The sequence below is a fragment of the Excalfactoria chinensis genome, chromosome 14 (assembly GCF_039878825.1).
Source record: "Excalfactoria chinensis isolate bCotChi1 chromosome 14, bCotChi1.hap2, whole genome shotgun sequence".
NCBI lineage: Eukaryota > Metazoa > Chordata > Aves > Galliformes > Phasianidae > Excalfactoria > Excalfactoria chinensis.
In genome coordinates this window covers 7,938,101-7,952,860 of record NC_092838.1, presented here as the reverse complement: position 1 = coordinate 7,952,860, position 14,760 = coordinate 7,938,101, and the positions used below count along the sequence as shown (strand labels likewise).

At 36.6% G+C, this 14,760-nt stretch overlaps 1 protein-coding gene across 34 annotated transcripts in view; it reads left to right on the top strand.

The window, feature by feature from the left end:
- Window positions 1-14,760, top strand: part of RBFOX1 (RNA binding fox-1 homolog 1) — a 584,605-nt gene that overhangs the window by 289,090 nt on the left and 280,755 nt on the right. For 26 of the 34 annotated variants that reach the window (XM_072349235.1, XM_072349263.1, XM_072349278.1 and 23 more), the window contains one exon: window positions 2,707-2,748. The exons of 7 other annotated variants lie outside the window; for them this stretch is intronic. Coding sequence is in view for 9 of the 27 variants with exons in the window: in XM_072349226.1 (XP_072205327.1) it covers window positions 2,707-2,748 (42 nt within the window). In the remaining 18 variants the exon portion in view is untranslated. Of the gene's footprint in view, window positions 1-2,706; window positions 2,749-14,760 lie in introns of those variants that run through there. One more of the 34 variants, XM_072349245.1, reaches the window with a different exon arrangement.

Genomic DNA, 14,760 nt, shown 5'->3' with positions numbered 1-14,760 from the left:
ACGTGAGAGCTTGACATAATGACATTCAACATATTGACCAGGCTCTTCACGCAGTTTTGAACTAAATGAAATAAATAGTTCATTGCATATGGTTCAATTCAGAGATTTAATGAATTAAGCTTAGGGTTGACAAGCTATCTATTTAAAATTGCAGGATGTGCTCAAGATTTATTTCAAAGGTATCTTGATCATTAATTAAATATGTTATGGCTTTCCGTTCCTTTGGTTTTTCTGTTCAGGTTTACATACTGTAAATGCATTATTTATGTTTCCCCTTAAGTACTCAGTACTGCCAGGATGCTACTTTTAAACTGGCACACATAGAGTAAATAAATAAATAAATTTTGGAAAAGATGGTGTTTCATGCATGTTATCTTATTATTTACTTCCATTTCTTTTAGAAAACCTTGGATGTGGTGATAGACTATGAGCCCAAGTATATTTTAAAATACAACCCTCTCACTCATATTAAGTCTCTTTGTTTTAAAATAAGTGGTTGCTTTTGTTCTCTTTATTTTCCTGCAGTTGCATGTAAGACACGGTCTCTTTCTCCTGACTTGCTCATATTCGATCTCATTGTATTTTCTGCCCCTATATTGTATTCTCACACCTTTCATAAATAATTCATTTCAGACCTGTATAATACTGTTCTATTCTCTGTGGCTTTGGATATTTGTCAATTTTATGTTTAAAGGTTCCATCATTCAAAACAACAGCAGTAATGACTAATTAGAACAGTTAATTACTGCTTAAATATCCAATAACTATAACCGTTGTGCTGTTCTACAAATGGTTGATACCCTTTTTTCTTTTTTGTTTTTCACAAATTTTCCGAAGCACTCCCCCTCTCCCACCTTTTATTTCCGCTTACTCTGTGTATTATAAAGACAAATCATTCTGGATGTTGCAAATGACTCTGAACAAGTTTCTTCATTTCTTTGTGAAACCCTTTTTCTATCAATGAAAATTAAAATGTGGTGTCTGTCTTATGTTATAACTGCTCAGGTCAAAACTAATAATGCATAGTCATGGGGTTACGTTGAAGAATATATTCTACAATCAGTCATGAAGGGTGCAGCGTTAGATGAATTTGATTTCAAATATGTTTGTTTTAATGTACGTAGGACCACTGTCTAAAAGTCTGATTTTTCATGCTTTTCTTTTGAGTGAAAGTTGGAGTTAAAATTTCCGGTGTGGAGATATGCAACCCCTCCCCAGCTCATTGCAAGCTTGTTTGTACTTCAGTTTTTTGGTAGTATGAATTAGATGCATATAGAGCAGATTCAGATATCAAATCAACTTTGGAGACTTATTGAAGTACGTTTACAATGCAGTCTAATGTAATTTTAAAATAATTCTTAGTGTGAAAGAGTGAACTTTGAAAAATGGACTCGCTAGCTTGCAGGACAGTTTAGCTGTACTTCTCTTACTCTTTAGGGCAAGACTGTAAATAGACCTATGTATCAAAAGCTCAATTGTCCCAGTTCCAAAACAAAACTAATGGACTCTGTTGTAATGCTTCTGGTTTGTATGGAGAAGATTTCCCTTATCATTTGTTTGTTGGAACTTATTCTTCTGTGCTGAAAAAAAAATGGACTGACAATTTTATTGTAAGTTACCTGTCTTTGCCTGAGAAATTCCGCTCCTTGTCATCACCGTGGAGTGAAATTTCTTGTTCAAACGGGTATTGCTTCATTTTCTAAGTGAAAAGTAGTGGAAAGCATACTCTGAACATCCAAAAATATCCTTAGAAAAATATGGCATCTCATTTCTTTTTCACGTTTTGTGAATTATGTTTGTCATGTGCCTTAATTACAAAAATGATGATTGCACTTTCAAAGTTAACGACACTCAGTAACAACAATTACTGTATTCTGAAATGAGTTAATGAAACAAAACGAAGCAACCAACCAACCAGCCCAAACCTCTCACTGGTGGTTCAACAGTGTCACACCTTGTTGAGCACAACTTCTGGGGCTCGAGATGTGCCCATAACAGGGTTGCTTTAGAAGTTGTGATGATAGAAAGAAAGCTGGAACTGAACACTGTAGGGCTACTGCTCAGTTTCATTGAACTCTTTCCTAGACAAGTTGCTGCTTTCTTTTTGGCAAGGTAATCACCTCGCAAATTGTGCTGCCACTGACTTGTATCTGATGGTAATTGTTAGTGAGGTGGTTAATTTTTAATTAGTAGTTGTTCAGCAACTAAGTCACATGCTGAAATGTTTCTCATAGATGTAGCAATTCCTAAAAGACAGCATTATGGAGGTAAAAATGCCTTGGAATTCAGTCTTCTTTAGGGTTATTCTTGTACCAGGTCAGAGCTGGAAGTTGTCATTTCTATTGTTCTTGAAGTTGTTGTATCTTTGTATCTTAAAGCTGTGAATGTGCCATGGTATCTTAGTTGTGTGATACTCCAAAATATAACAAAGATCTCTTAAAGAAAAAGAAAAAAAGGAAAGCTTTTCTCCAAGCTGGACTTTTGCTGAGATCTTCAAATAGTATTCTTTTAATCGAATTACAAAAGCACGTTTCTAATTCAGACTTGTGGTAGGCTGTGGTGTTATTTATTTTGACTCTCGTAAAGTAAAATAATAATTGAAAAAAATGCTTTTTTCCTGAAGTAATATTTCTGTACAGACCGAACAGCTTTGTTGTTGCAAGAATGCCATGCTTTCAAAGCATTTCTCTTTTTTTCCTCCTGCAGAGTTCAAATCAACAGATGAGTTGTGAAAGAGAACAACTAAGGGTAAGTGCAACAACATGCACAATTTCTTTAAAACAGTAAGCAGAATCTAGTTTCTACTATTTTATTAGCGTAATGATGGACTGCTTTTTATTTCTGTAATTTAAGAATTTAACATATTTATCTGAGATTATTTCTTGCTAGTTGTTAAACGTTGTAAATATCATGGTGTTAAGCAGCTACAGTAGATACAGGGCTATTTCCATAACTTACCTAGAATTGGTAGTAAATACCTCTTTATGGGAACTTGCTTCACACTCAGCATGAAGATTTAGTAGTGATAAAGGTCACCCCATTCCTCAGACTGTCTCAAAAAAAACAAATGCTGTCCATTTGGTTCTTTATTATATGTGTGCTTTCAGATACAAATTAATGCTACGAATACGCGGGAACTAGAAAAAGAGGTTCGAGTATTTTGTGCGTGTATTGGTTGCATAAACAGGGTAGATTTCCTTAATCCAGGTTGTGAATCTTTATTTTTCTCTCCCCCCCTTCCCTTATAAAAGTGATGGTTTAAACAAGCCTCGTTCCCTACTCCCATTATGTTCTACAAATGTTACATATTTCTGCAGCTGTTTTTTTCATCGCATGTATTTACTTATGCAGTAATAATGTTTGTTTGGAAAGGCACGAGCCTTTTTTTTGACAGAGGGTTTGAAGTGGGGTATTTGTGTCATCTAGAGAGTTACTTAGCGGAGCTACATTAATTAAGAGCATTTGATTAGCATTTTGAAATCCTGTGTTCAAGTTGAGAAGAAGTGACAGGACTGAAGGAAGTGTGCTCTCAGTTTTTATAATTGAAAAAACAGTTTTGGAAATAGAAGAAGTAACGTCTCTTGTTTGTAATTTACTTAGCATTGGCAGTGCCTGCACAGTCTGCTAGCATAAGGAGTGTACTGTAGATGTAAAGTAAGTTGTACAGTGTTCTGAAACATTTATCCATTCACTACATTCATCAACACACCTAAATTCTTGAACTGACCTTCCCCATATTCACAATATGATTTCTGGTGAAAACATTATGCAAAAAGGATATGTCGCAGTCTAGTTCTTGGTTCTTTTCTTTCTGCTCTGTAACTGCAGTGATATTGTGCTGCAGGTGGAGTGGAAAAGCTTAGTTTTATCAGCAGTAATGTCTCAGTAGAGCAGCTGTCAAAGCGTTGCTGTTGAATTGGAAGGGTAGCCTTCAAGAGGTGGTGGTGCCACAAGAACAAGGATTGTTTTTGTTTGTTTTTATAATGTTTTCTTTAAGTGAAGAAGAAAAGACACTTTGAAATAGAAGGGAAGAAAGCGTCCAACTGTTTGTTCAACTTAATGTGTGATTTTGTAATTTATGAATGAAATGTGTTGTGGTAAGAGGTTAATGTGTCTTTCTATTCCACTGTTACCCATTACATCTACTTGCAGTCATCTTGGGGCTCATGGTGCCTTTGTGTCGCGTGAAGATGTACCTCTTCCTGATTCATGAGGAACTTAGTAGGTTATTAATGTGCTTTGTAATTTTCCATAAGATTATGTGTGGACCTTTCCCTCAGTGCTGCTGGATGTCCCCGTTATGGCAGGCAGCACTTAGATGCAGCTCTTCCCAAGGCTGGGAGCCATGTGAGCAGCAGACTGCCTCATGGTGTCAGAGCCTGCAGCCACTCTACTAGAATAAAGCATTTACTGAAATGAAAATATTATTCATATTAGAGCCTCTAGCCATTAGATATTAACAATGAATGGCAATTCTGATTATAAAGTATGTGTACTTTAACCTTTTTCAGCTTTGAAGCTAGGCTTTATGCGTTGTACTTGAATATTTTCAGTGGTACTCATCTAACCTATACACAGGCTGCAGTGGGAAGCTATGGGATTTGTATCTGTAAAACAGCTGGGGTGGTTTAAAGGGGAACCGAACGTCAGTATCACTCTCTCCAACTCAATCCACACACTGCTCTTTGCATTTTCTTTAAAGAAAGTAACAGTACTGCTTAGTCCCCGTGGCTCTGTTTTCTGCTCTCTGATCCTGATTATAAATCCCTTTCTATACACTTAAACCCTATCCTCCTCCCTGACTCTTTCCTTTTCTTTCCTACATATTGTTTTGTGAGTTGCTGTGTGGAGCTTAATGTAATTGTCATTCTGGAGCATTGTAAATGATCTCTATAAACCCAGACCTCACAGTATGCTCAAAATACTTTTAAAATAATTTCATTCTCATCATTTGGGCTAAAAACAGTCTTTAAAACATGAACAAAACAGCATTAGAGACTTATTCAAGTCTATGAAGAAAACTAGAATGCCAGACTTAGGTGGAAATAAGTTGCAGTTCACAATAGTGTAAAAAAGCATGATGACAGCCTCAGACATCTGAAACTTGCTGTTTTGACTTCAGATTATTATTTTTATCATGAACTTTTATTGAACTTGCAGAGTAGCTTAAACTTTGCTGAGTGTTACCCATCCTTCTATTCAATATTCATTATTTTGCATGCTCAACTCAACACGATTGTTTAAGTTGAACTGTGTCTGTATTTGCATGCATGTTTTTAATGTATATATATAAATGAATGTGTTTGGTCCTTATGCAGCAATATTTGATGAACACTTTTAAGGTGTGCATAGAACAATTTTAAATTCTAATACTAAAAGGCTTTTTAAATGTTCCTGTGAAAATCAATGAAGTATGATGTTAAATGGTGTTATTAACTTCCATGATCTGAAATTTTAAATGACCCAGTTGTTGCTCTAATTAACAGCTTCTTTCACAGATGCTTATTATCACATGTTGTTGGTGTTCCTTCTCTGGTCTGGGGTGTGTGAAGCTCAGGATCCTACTAAGATCTCATAGTTAATCTCAGTTTATGTTTGAAGTAGTACTCTGACTTTCAGGGAGGTAAACAGAGTTTTTGCATTCAATACCGTTTTCTTTGCCTTGTCTTTTGTACCGTACGTACAGTAACCTCTGAAACCAAAACCGTATGGAAGTCTTGCTAGGTAGAGAGAAAACAAAAGCAAATCTGCTTATGTCCAGCTTCATTTTTAAGCAAACCCAATCCTTTAGGATTTAGCTTTCTTTTTTTCTTTGTTCAGTATATTAATGCATCAGGCCATATTCGTGTTGTTGTGATGAGCCTAGCTGTGTAGATTGATTTTGACAGAAACTTTGTAGAGAAACTTTTTAATGCTCATCATTGTGGTATTAGTATTCTCTGATGACTTCATGTATGATGTTCCTCTGCTGCACTAAGAAATTAAGCTGTGAGCCAGCTGACAGATGCTCATTTTTTTAATGAGTCTTAGCTGGGGGAAGAAGGAAATAAAAAACAACTGGAGAAGGGAATCAGGTGGAGAGTGGTTTGTGAAGGTGTTATTTTTGAGCACTTGTTGAAGTAATTTCCTATGCTGATAACAAAGCAAAAGTGATGCTGATGTTAGCCAAAGAACCCATGTTTTTAGACAGGACAGTGCTGGATTTTGTATGTTGCTAGGTTATACTACCTGCTGGATATCTATCCTTTTGTACTTATATATCGAGTAACTAACTGAGTGAATAGATTGTTGGGGGAACAAGACAAGCATTGCAAATACTATATTAAATGAGGAAAGAATAATTTACATCAACAATCCAAATGATATAGTGTTATGAAGACATATATTCATTGGGCCATATTGACTTGTTCAACCAATATTGTTTAAAGTAGAGAGAATGAAGGAATATTGATTGTAATATGGCTATCATGTATTGATTGTAATATTCTTTTTATGTTCTGTGAAGTCTTTCCACATCTTACCTGCTTAAACTAGTCACATTTACTTCTCTGACCAAACTAATAATGTTTTTTTAAGCATTTGCCAAATGCAAATGCAAAACTGCATGATTGAATTAATCCTACAGAAAGAAATGGACATGCATTCAAAATTAGTAAGTGTGCATATACCTACAGATGTGAATATCTATGTTCCGTCTGGAATATACATTAAGAATCCAATCATACAATGACACAGTCACAAGACAGAGTGAATGCCCCGCACCGCCTATACAAAGTGTGGATTCTCAACCGCTGATACGCCAGCATTTTAAAAGAACTGTAGGCTTGTTCTTGGCTTGAAATTTTTTTTTTGAGTTAAGAAAACCTGGACAGTAATTGTGTTCGGTTGTTCTGCAGCAAAATCCCAAGTTGCACTGGAAGCCAATTCTTTCTGTGTGTTCAACAGAAATGATTTTCTTAGAACTGAATCCCAAGCATCATTACATCATCTCCAGGAAGCAGGATAGAGAAATAAAAATAAGCTACTCCAAAAGAAAAAGCAAAACAAGCAAGAAATCAATTGTTCTAGCAAGCTGAGTCCTCATGACTCAAGCAGAGCACCATTACTCTAGTTAGAATGCAAGGAAAGAATTTCCAAAACACCTTTATTTCAGATTTACTTGAAGCACAAATTTATTCTACAGAAAAGGGGGGTGATTAATTGTTCTCTTTTTAACAAAGTCACCACAAAACTTTGAACAAAATTAATTTGGCAACAATCGTGCACATTTAGCTATATTTGCAGTCTTTGGGACAGTAAGATTGGCAAGCAAACATATCATACACGTATCTATTTGATGTTTGCCTGATGTGTCTTAACAAAGTGCAATCCTGCACAGCGTAACCACAAAAGACTGATCATTTTGGAAGCTGGTATATTTAAACAGTAAAGACCACATTGCATTTTCTGTGTTTTTAACTTAGATGAACTCCTACAACCTGTTGCTCTGTCAAGAACAGACATATTTGATTTTTTTTTCCTGTTCAAGAAGGCAATAATCTGTTGTTATTCGGACTTTTTCTCCCCTTTATGTGTCCTTTACATTTATATGGGATTAAAATAAATCATCCTGAATGTAAATAGGCATATGCATGTTGAAAACATATTACTGAGTTTTTAGTTTACTTTCATATTTGTATCTTTTTTTTCTTTTATCATTTAAGTAAAATTGACAAAAAACTAGAAACAGAAACATTTTGTAATGTAAATAAAAATGAAAATACTGTCAGAATTCTAGCTGGGGAGAAAACAGAATTCTCTCCTACAGCTGGTTTATAACGCCTTAATGATCTCCCCCAAAACACTGAGTAGAGGGATGTTTATTTACTTTAACCAGTCTGCACAGTTCAAACTACTAGCCCAGCAATAGGACACCAAATTTTGAAGTCTGAAAAATAAAGACTTTTCTTCACAAAGAACTTGAAGAAGATTGTGGATTGCTGGAAAGCAAAGTTTGGGACCATTTAGCTCTCTCTTTCTTTCTCCCCTTCATCCAGCATCCCGCTTTTTCTTGATATCATATCTGTTTGTTTTTTTTCATTCTTTTTAATGAAAACTCCCCAGATATTTTATGTGCTATTGTCACAGTGCTGCAGTGAAATCCTGCCAGCGCATTCTGTCATGATGCCTTTTTAAAGCTAATTCTTCCTATTTTGAAAATAGTAAGTGATGCCTACTATACAGTTTTCAGATTTAATGGCTGTGTATATGTATATATGTGGTTCCTATAGTTTATTCAGTTCATTATTAACATTATGTCACCTCTGACTGACCTGAAATAACCAGAAATGGTTTCTCACTGATTGCTTGTTTTGAAAAGATAATATAGACTTATCCTAATTAATAAGGGACAGTATTAAGATCATATTCTATTATCAGAAATAATTCTACTATTTTTAGAGGTATCTGTGATTTACAAGATACAATCATATAAAGATATGAAAAACACTGTCTTTTGTTTGTGTTCACAGAAGTTTGCATATAGTTCTTTTTTAATACTGGGAAAATACTCTGTAGACCAGAAATGATTAATGTAGATGAAACCAGAGGTGACATGAAAGGTCTGTAGTGTTCATGAATCAGTGAGCAGCAGTCAGTTCAAACATCTGATAAAAATCATTATAAATAAATTGTACTAAAATGCTCCAGTAATAAATTCCTCATTGCAGTAGTTAGATCTTCCGCTTCTCCCCTTTTACTGCTTTGTGTTCTTGAAGGCACTTTACAGTCTCCTTCAGCAGTTCCACGTTTGAAGGAATCATAGAATCATAGAATCACCAAAGTTGGAAAAGACCTAAAAAATCATCCAGTCCAACCGTTAATTTCTTTACGCCCTTTACACCACCTCCATCAGGAGTAATTCTGGGGAGTAAGGAAACGGCTATGATAAGAAGCTCCATCACCATATATAAAGGTGAATATATAGAATCAGTCAAAAGAATTAGCTTTAGTCCTTTTCCAGCAAAACCTCAACAAACCCCCTTTAATCATATGCTTAAAGGGATGAAACTGTAGAAGGAAAAACATTTCTAGAAACTGCCTTATTAACACTTCTCTAATGACTTACTTCATTTGAGCAACCTGATAAACCTGACAGTTATCTGCTGGAGTTAGATGGGCTTTAAAGGTCATTTTCAACCAAAAGCATTCTATGGTTCTCTGGTTTTCTGACTGTAAATTCTACCCAAATGTTTGCCATATTCCTTTATTGTTTTATTGGTTCTCTTGCTGAAACTAAAGCACAGTGCTGATGCATCTGGGAGCTCTCAGCTGCACAGCTGGGCCTTCCTCCTGCATGGCTTGGTGCTTGAGCTGCAGCTTCCATTTCAGGAACAAGGACAAAAAGAATTGGAAACTGTACCAAAGAAAAAGGCTTAAAAGAGGTATCAGAGGCCAAGAAAACTTCAACATATGTTTGGTTAGTGATTCATGGTCTCTGAACTATACGTTTGAATTTGCAGCTTCCGTAATTATGGAAAACCTAAATTCAAAACACTGAGCAAATGTGAAGATGCTGTACAGGCAGGGTCTGAGTTTAATCCTCAGAGTGAAACAACACAGAATATCACCACAGGGTGCATGTATTGGCTTTTGTGCAGTCTGACAGAGCAGCAGCTTGAGTCTCTCTGTCTTTAAAGGGCTTCGTTAATAAACTCTTCTCCTTTAGAATTCCCTTGCTTGACATGCAGGTCATAATGGGAAACAAGCCTTGCTTGCTACTGTTCTTTGCTCTGTACATAACATATACTTTGGCACACCCCTGTGAGTGTTCTTTGCAGTTCTTCCTTATTGGCATGTTAACGTTTGTGTGACAAAAATCAAAGTACGTTTTGAAATGCTGCAACGCTTATTTGTAACGATGAGTCTGCAGAGTTGCTGTGGGTTAGCAAAGTCCTGCTTAGTGAAAAGCAATTAGCGACTCTGATGCCTTGATCAGCATTTTGCAATTTACTTTGTGTGTAAATCCCCACTCTGTGTGTCGATTCCGACTGAGACTAATGTAGTTCTAGGGAAAATAGTGGCACTGTTAACCTAAGGCTGTGGTCATAGAGATGCTGCTCTTTTTATTTATGCGCACGGTTTTGTTTGAAGACAAAAAGCAGCAGATGTTTGCTCTGCCACTTGCTGGTGCTCTCCTTCAGTCCAAGTCAAAGAAAGTTTCAACAACCTTTTGTCATGGGAAGTGCTTCAGAACTGTGGAATGATCTCAAGCTGCACCAAAATGTTTCCACTGTGTTAGTGGCTTGTCTGAGATAATGAGAGGTAGTACTGGAAAGTGAAGAGCAATCACTCCTTGCGATGCTGCTGGAGAATTTCCCTCCTGAGGAAAGAAGCTCATCTCAATTTTCACACATACTCAAAAGCAAGTATTTCCAATCTAAACTACCAATTTATTAAAAGAGGAATCTATATCTTGAATTGAGAGTAAGGTTATATTTCCAGAATTTCATTGTCTTTGGAGTAAATTGTAATGTGTTTCATTTCGTTTTGTTCCTGTGCTGATATGTGTGTATTTGCTGTTGGAAATTGTTACCTTTAGGTTTTGTTGCTGGGAAAAAGTATCCAATTGATGTGAACCGTGTGAACCCCTTAGGAAATTAGAAAGTACATCAATTCAGAGCACTTCAGAACACAAATTAAATATTTAGTGTTCAGGCTGGATCCCTCCTAATAGAGAGGGTCTGATGTAAGCATGGCATCTCTGATGTATAGCCAGTTTAGCAACTGAATTGTAGAATCCTATGTAAATAGACAATAGGGTGCATATTTTGATTTGAGACAAAAGAATAGGACGGTATGATAAGTGAACTTTACAACAGTGAGAGTGTGTCCTCGGGGAATGCAATTTCCTATAGCTTAATGGTATTTCTGATGGGATCTGAAGGCTCCAGGTGGGCTGATGTGCAGGTTTGTGTGCTCATTGACTAGTTCATTGGTCTTTCAGGGGCTGTGCAAGTGGGTATAGAATTAGAGGGCCGGTTGTTTTATGATGTTTGATATATAGAGACCAAAGTATTCAAATCCTAAGGTGCTGACCTGTTTACTGTCTGCAGTGCAGAATTCTGTTGGCTCAGTGTGTTCCTTGGAGTACTTTGTGTGCATTTATCTGCAGTGTGGTTTTACAGACTCTGAGCTATAGAGTACTCCAGTAAATATAGGTATTTCTTTGCAGGTAATTGCACACAGCTTTCTTTTAGAAATACCTAGTCTTCAAAACCAATTCAGTAAAAAAAAATATCTAAATCCAGAGATGATAATTTCTCCTTTCAAGAAATCAGTGTGAACAAGATGGATAACAGAGTGCAGATCTGTTCACGTGTGTGTTAAAAACTGAGAGGGGACAGGCTGGCTTTCCCTCTAGCAGACCATGGGCTCCCACTCACAGTTTGGACTGCTGGGCAGAAATTTGCCTATATGTTCAAAATGATCTCAAAATCCTTTAAAAGTGTTGCTGAAAAACGGCAGAACAACAGAAACTTTTTGACACATGGGTACGTACAACATGTCTCATGTTTTCGGAAAACACTGATACAGCCTTAGCTATTGTTTCATTACTGATTTGTCCTAATAAACAAATGGTTCCAGTAAACATCAATGGTTTCTGGAAAAACACACTCCGAGAACTGTAATTGAATCTCAAGGTAGAAGCCAAGAAAAAGAAAGGGGTATGGAGAAATAGACTGACATAAAGATGATGGAGAGAGTCCTACAAGACACAAAATGAAAGGCAAGCAAAGACGCCTGAAGTGTTTCAATGCTCTGGAAAGCAGCCAAAGAGGCATTGATTTATTAAAGAGTTCCATCACAACTTCCTTTTCTCAATATGGTAGTGCCATTAGCAGCTCCTTGAACAGTCTATGTGAGAAAGAGTGGTAGGAATTTCAAACAAAACACCAAAAGAAGGCCTTGAAGCCAGTTACTTCTCAGACCTATTCTGTGACCCACACTGGGTTCAGGAACATCATCCATTGTGCAGCTCTGCAAAAACAAGGGGGATGTGCCAGCTCTCACTGTGCCTTCCATACCTGGAGGTGAGAAATAACTGCCTTTACCAGGACATCACTGGTGGAGGTCTTTCTGACACTGTGAGGAAAACAGTGGAGACCCCGAGCAGCCTAATTCTGTGGCTGATTTGTTCCCTAGAAGACAACATTTCAGGTTGCAGAGAAACAGGGTGTTTGGGTTTTTTTTGCCTATTCTCAGTAGCTGTCTTAACAGTGCTGCTAAAATCACAAGTGGGAGTGCTGGCATGCTATGTGCAGATGGCTCCACAAATGGGCACGCTCCTTTCCAAATCATCATAACACTCAGGTATGAGAGTGCTCTCAACTTGTTAAAAATGAGAAGTATGTCAATGAGATGTAGCATGGATCTGTTTTATCAGATACGTAGTCAGAAATAAGAACAGGTAGGATTGCTGTGATAATTTCTGTATGAAGGCTTTGCTGAAAGGTAGTCTGCTGCTTGATTTACTGAACTATTATAAGTGATAAAACTGATCCATTTGTTATCATCCGTGCATAAAGACTTCAAGATTTAAAGAGCCTGGACTAAATAACAAAGCAATTTATAAACTCATAAACTGAAAATTACAGGGAAGTAGTACTTAAGCACTCATACTAACTTCTTATCATATTGCTTATGATTATCAAATACTAAGCCCGACTCCCATTTTTAAGTGCAATTTCACCTTAGGAAAGTCAGTTAAAGTAATAACCATAATCCTGTACTAATATATTGCACAAGTAAGACAAGTTTTTGTATTTATTTACTAGTTTTTCATATCAGGTCTCTCTATCAACTAATGTGAGCTGATTTATACTCCTGCTAGCAGAAGCAAATTGGCTGATGCCAGCTGAGGACTGGTCTTAGTTGGTTCTACTGTTTGGTAAGAGATCCTTACCCAAAGCAAATCTGAGTACAGTATCTTGAAGAGAGAATATTCCTGTGATTCATCAAACACACAAAAATTAGCAGTAGTTGGTTTCTGATGAGCCTGTCTTAAGGAGAATACAACAATGTGTCCGACTATGACGACAAAAATACTCATGTACCAGATCTTAAAAAAGCATTTTAACTATAAGACTGCTATTGTTCACTGCATTCTCTTGAATCAACAACTTTATGGGCAGTGGATTGAAGTTGACTAGAGGTGAGCAAATGTTTGCAAGGAGTTAATCTGATGACATTAGCTGCTTTTTCTGCTCAGGAATATCAAGAGTTGTTTAATTAATTCTTTCCATTTTATTCAACAATTATATTGATAAGAGGAAGTTCTTAATGAATAGATGAATTGAGTGCCATTGGTTAGCAGTGTTCAGTTCTTGATATCCAACTTGGAATGTTCAAGCCAGGTTGATTACACTCTGAAACAGTCTGGTTTCTTTTTTTGTTACACATGGAAGCATAATATCCAAAATAGTAATGAAGATTTGCAGAGATATGTGAGAGGTGTCCAGCATAAAGAAAATTAGAGAATGTTTGATTAACGTTGCAAGGAATTTAGTTAAAACACTATTTCTTAATAACCAGTAAATTCTTATCCAATTTTGCTTGTATCAGTGTTCTGAGAAAGGATTTTGTAAACCTTTGTCTTGCTTTCATGGATATTTTAAAGATGAGGTAAGTCCATCAGCATCTCAGAGTGACCCCCCTCCCTTATCAGGACTAATGCTGGAGCCCAATTAACACAGCTTTTAAACAGGACAGGTTATGGGAGATTTTTGTAAGGGTAACAGGAGGATGGTTGGACGAGATGATCTTGCAGGTCCTTTCCAACCTTGTGATTCTATGTGGCTTTCAGGGTTTTCCTTGTCAGCACTACTGGCTGAATCTGTTCTTGCTAAAAGAAGTAGAGAAGCAGCAAAAATATAGCACTTGTCATAGAAATTGTGGACAAGTCTAGGAATGACCACTAATAATTGTAATGTGTTGGCCACCTGAAGAGTCTTGTGGAGATGGAACTTTAGAATGTTGTGGGAAATAATATCACTTTAATCACAGAAAGAATACAGTATGTGCTAGGCTACTGGGCAGACCCTTCATGTTTTTTCATATCATTTTGCTGTGCGGTAAAATGGGAAAGCAAATTACATATTCTTAGATCTAAGGGAAATGACGATCCATATAAATCCAATATATGTGACCCAGAGCCTGGAATCAGAGGAAGCTCTCGTTTGTCTCCATCCTGTTTGTCACACCTTGAGCTATATGCAGAATACAGTATGTTGGTCAGCCAAAAATCTAAACAATCTTTAAAATTGTGGTGATGGCTAATGATCAGGTGTTGGCTGCTACTCCTGGGACAATATCCTGACTTTGCTGTGTAGCAAATATACGCTGAAACCAATTTCTTGCATCAAGAGCTGTGAAAGTGCTGAAGTAATACAAATTAATTGGGGGAAAAAAAGTGCAGTGAAAACACAGAACAGAGAGTCTATATACCAATTGAACTACGCATAAAGCTTGTTCTTCTACTGTACTGCTGAAGTCCAAACAGTAAAAGCTAAAAAAAGCAGCTGCTGCTGCTCCTCCCTTAAATTTGCAGTACATTAAGAGTAAATTAAGGTCTTGATTTCTTTTGAGTATAAATGCAAATATTTCTAGGTTTCTTAGTGTTTCAAATTGTTTTCATTACTTTGTATAAAATATATGAGATTTTACTATTGTTTCACCTCATACGTAATGTGTCTGGTAGGTATCTTTTTCTTGCAACAGAAT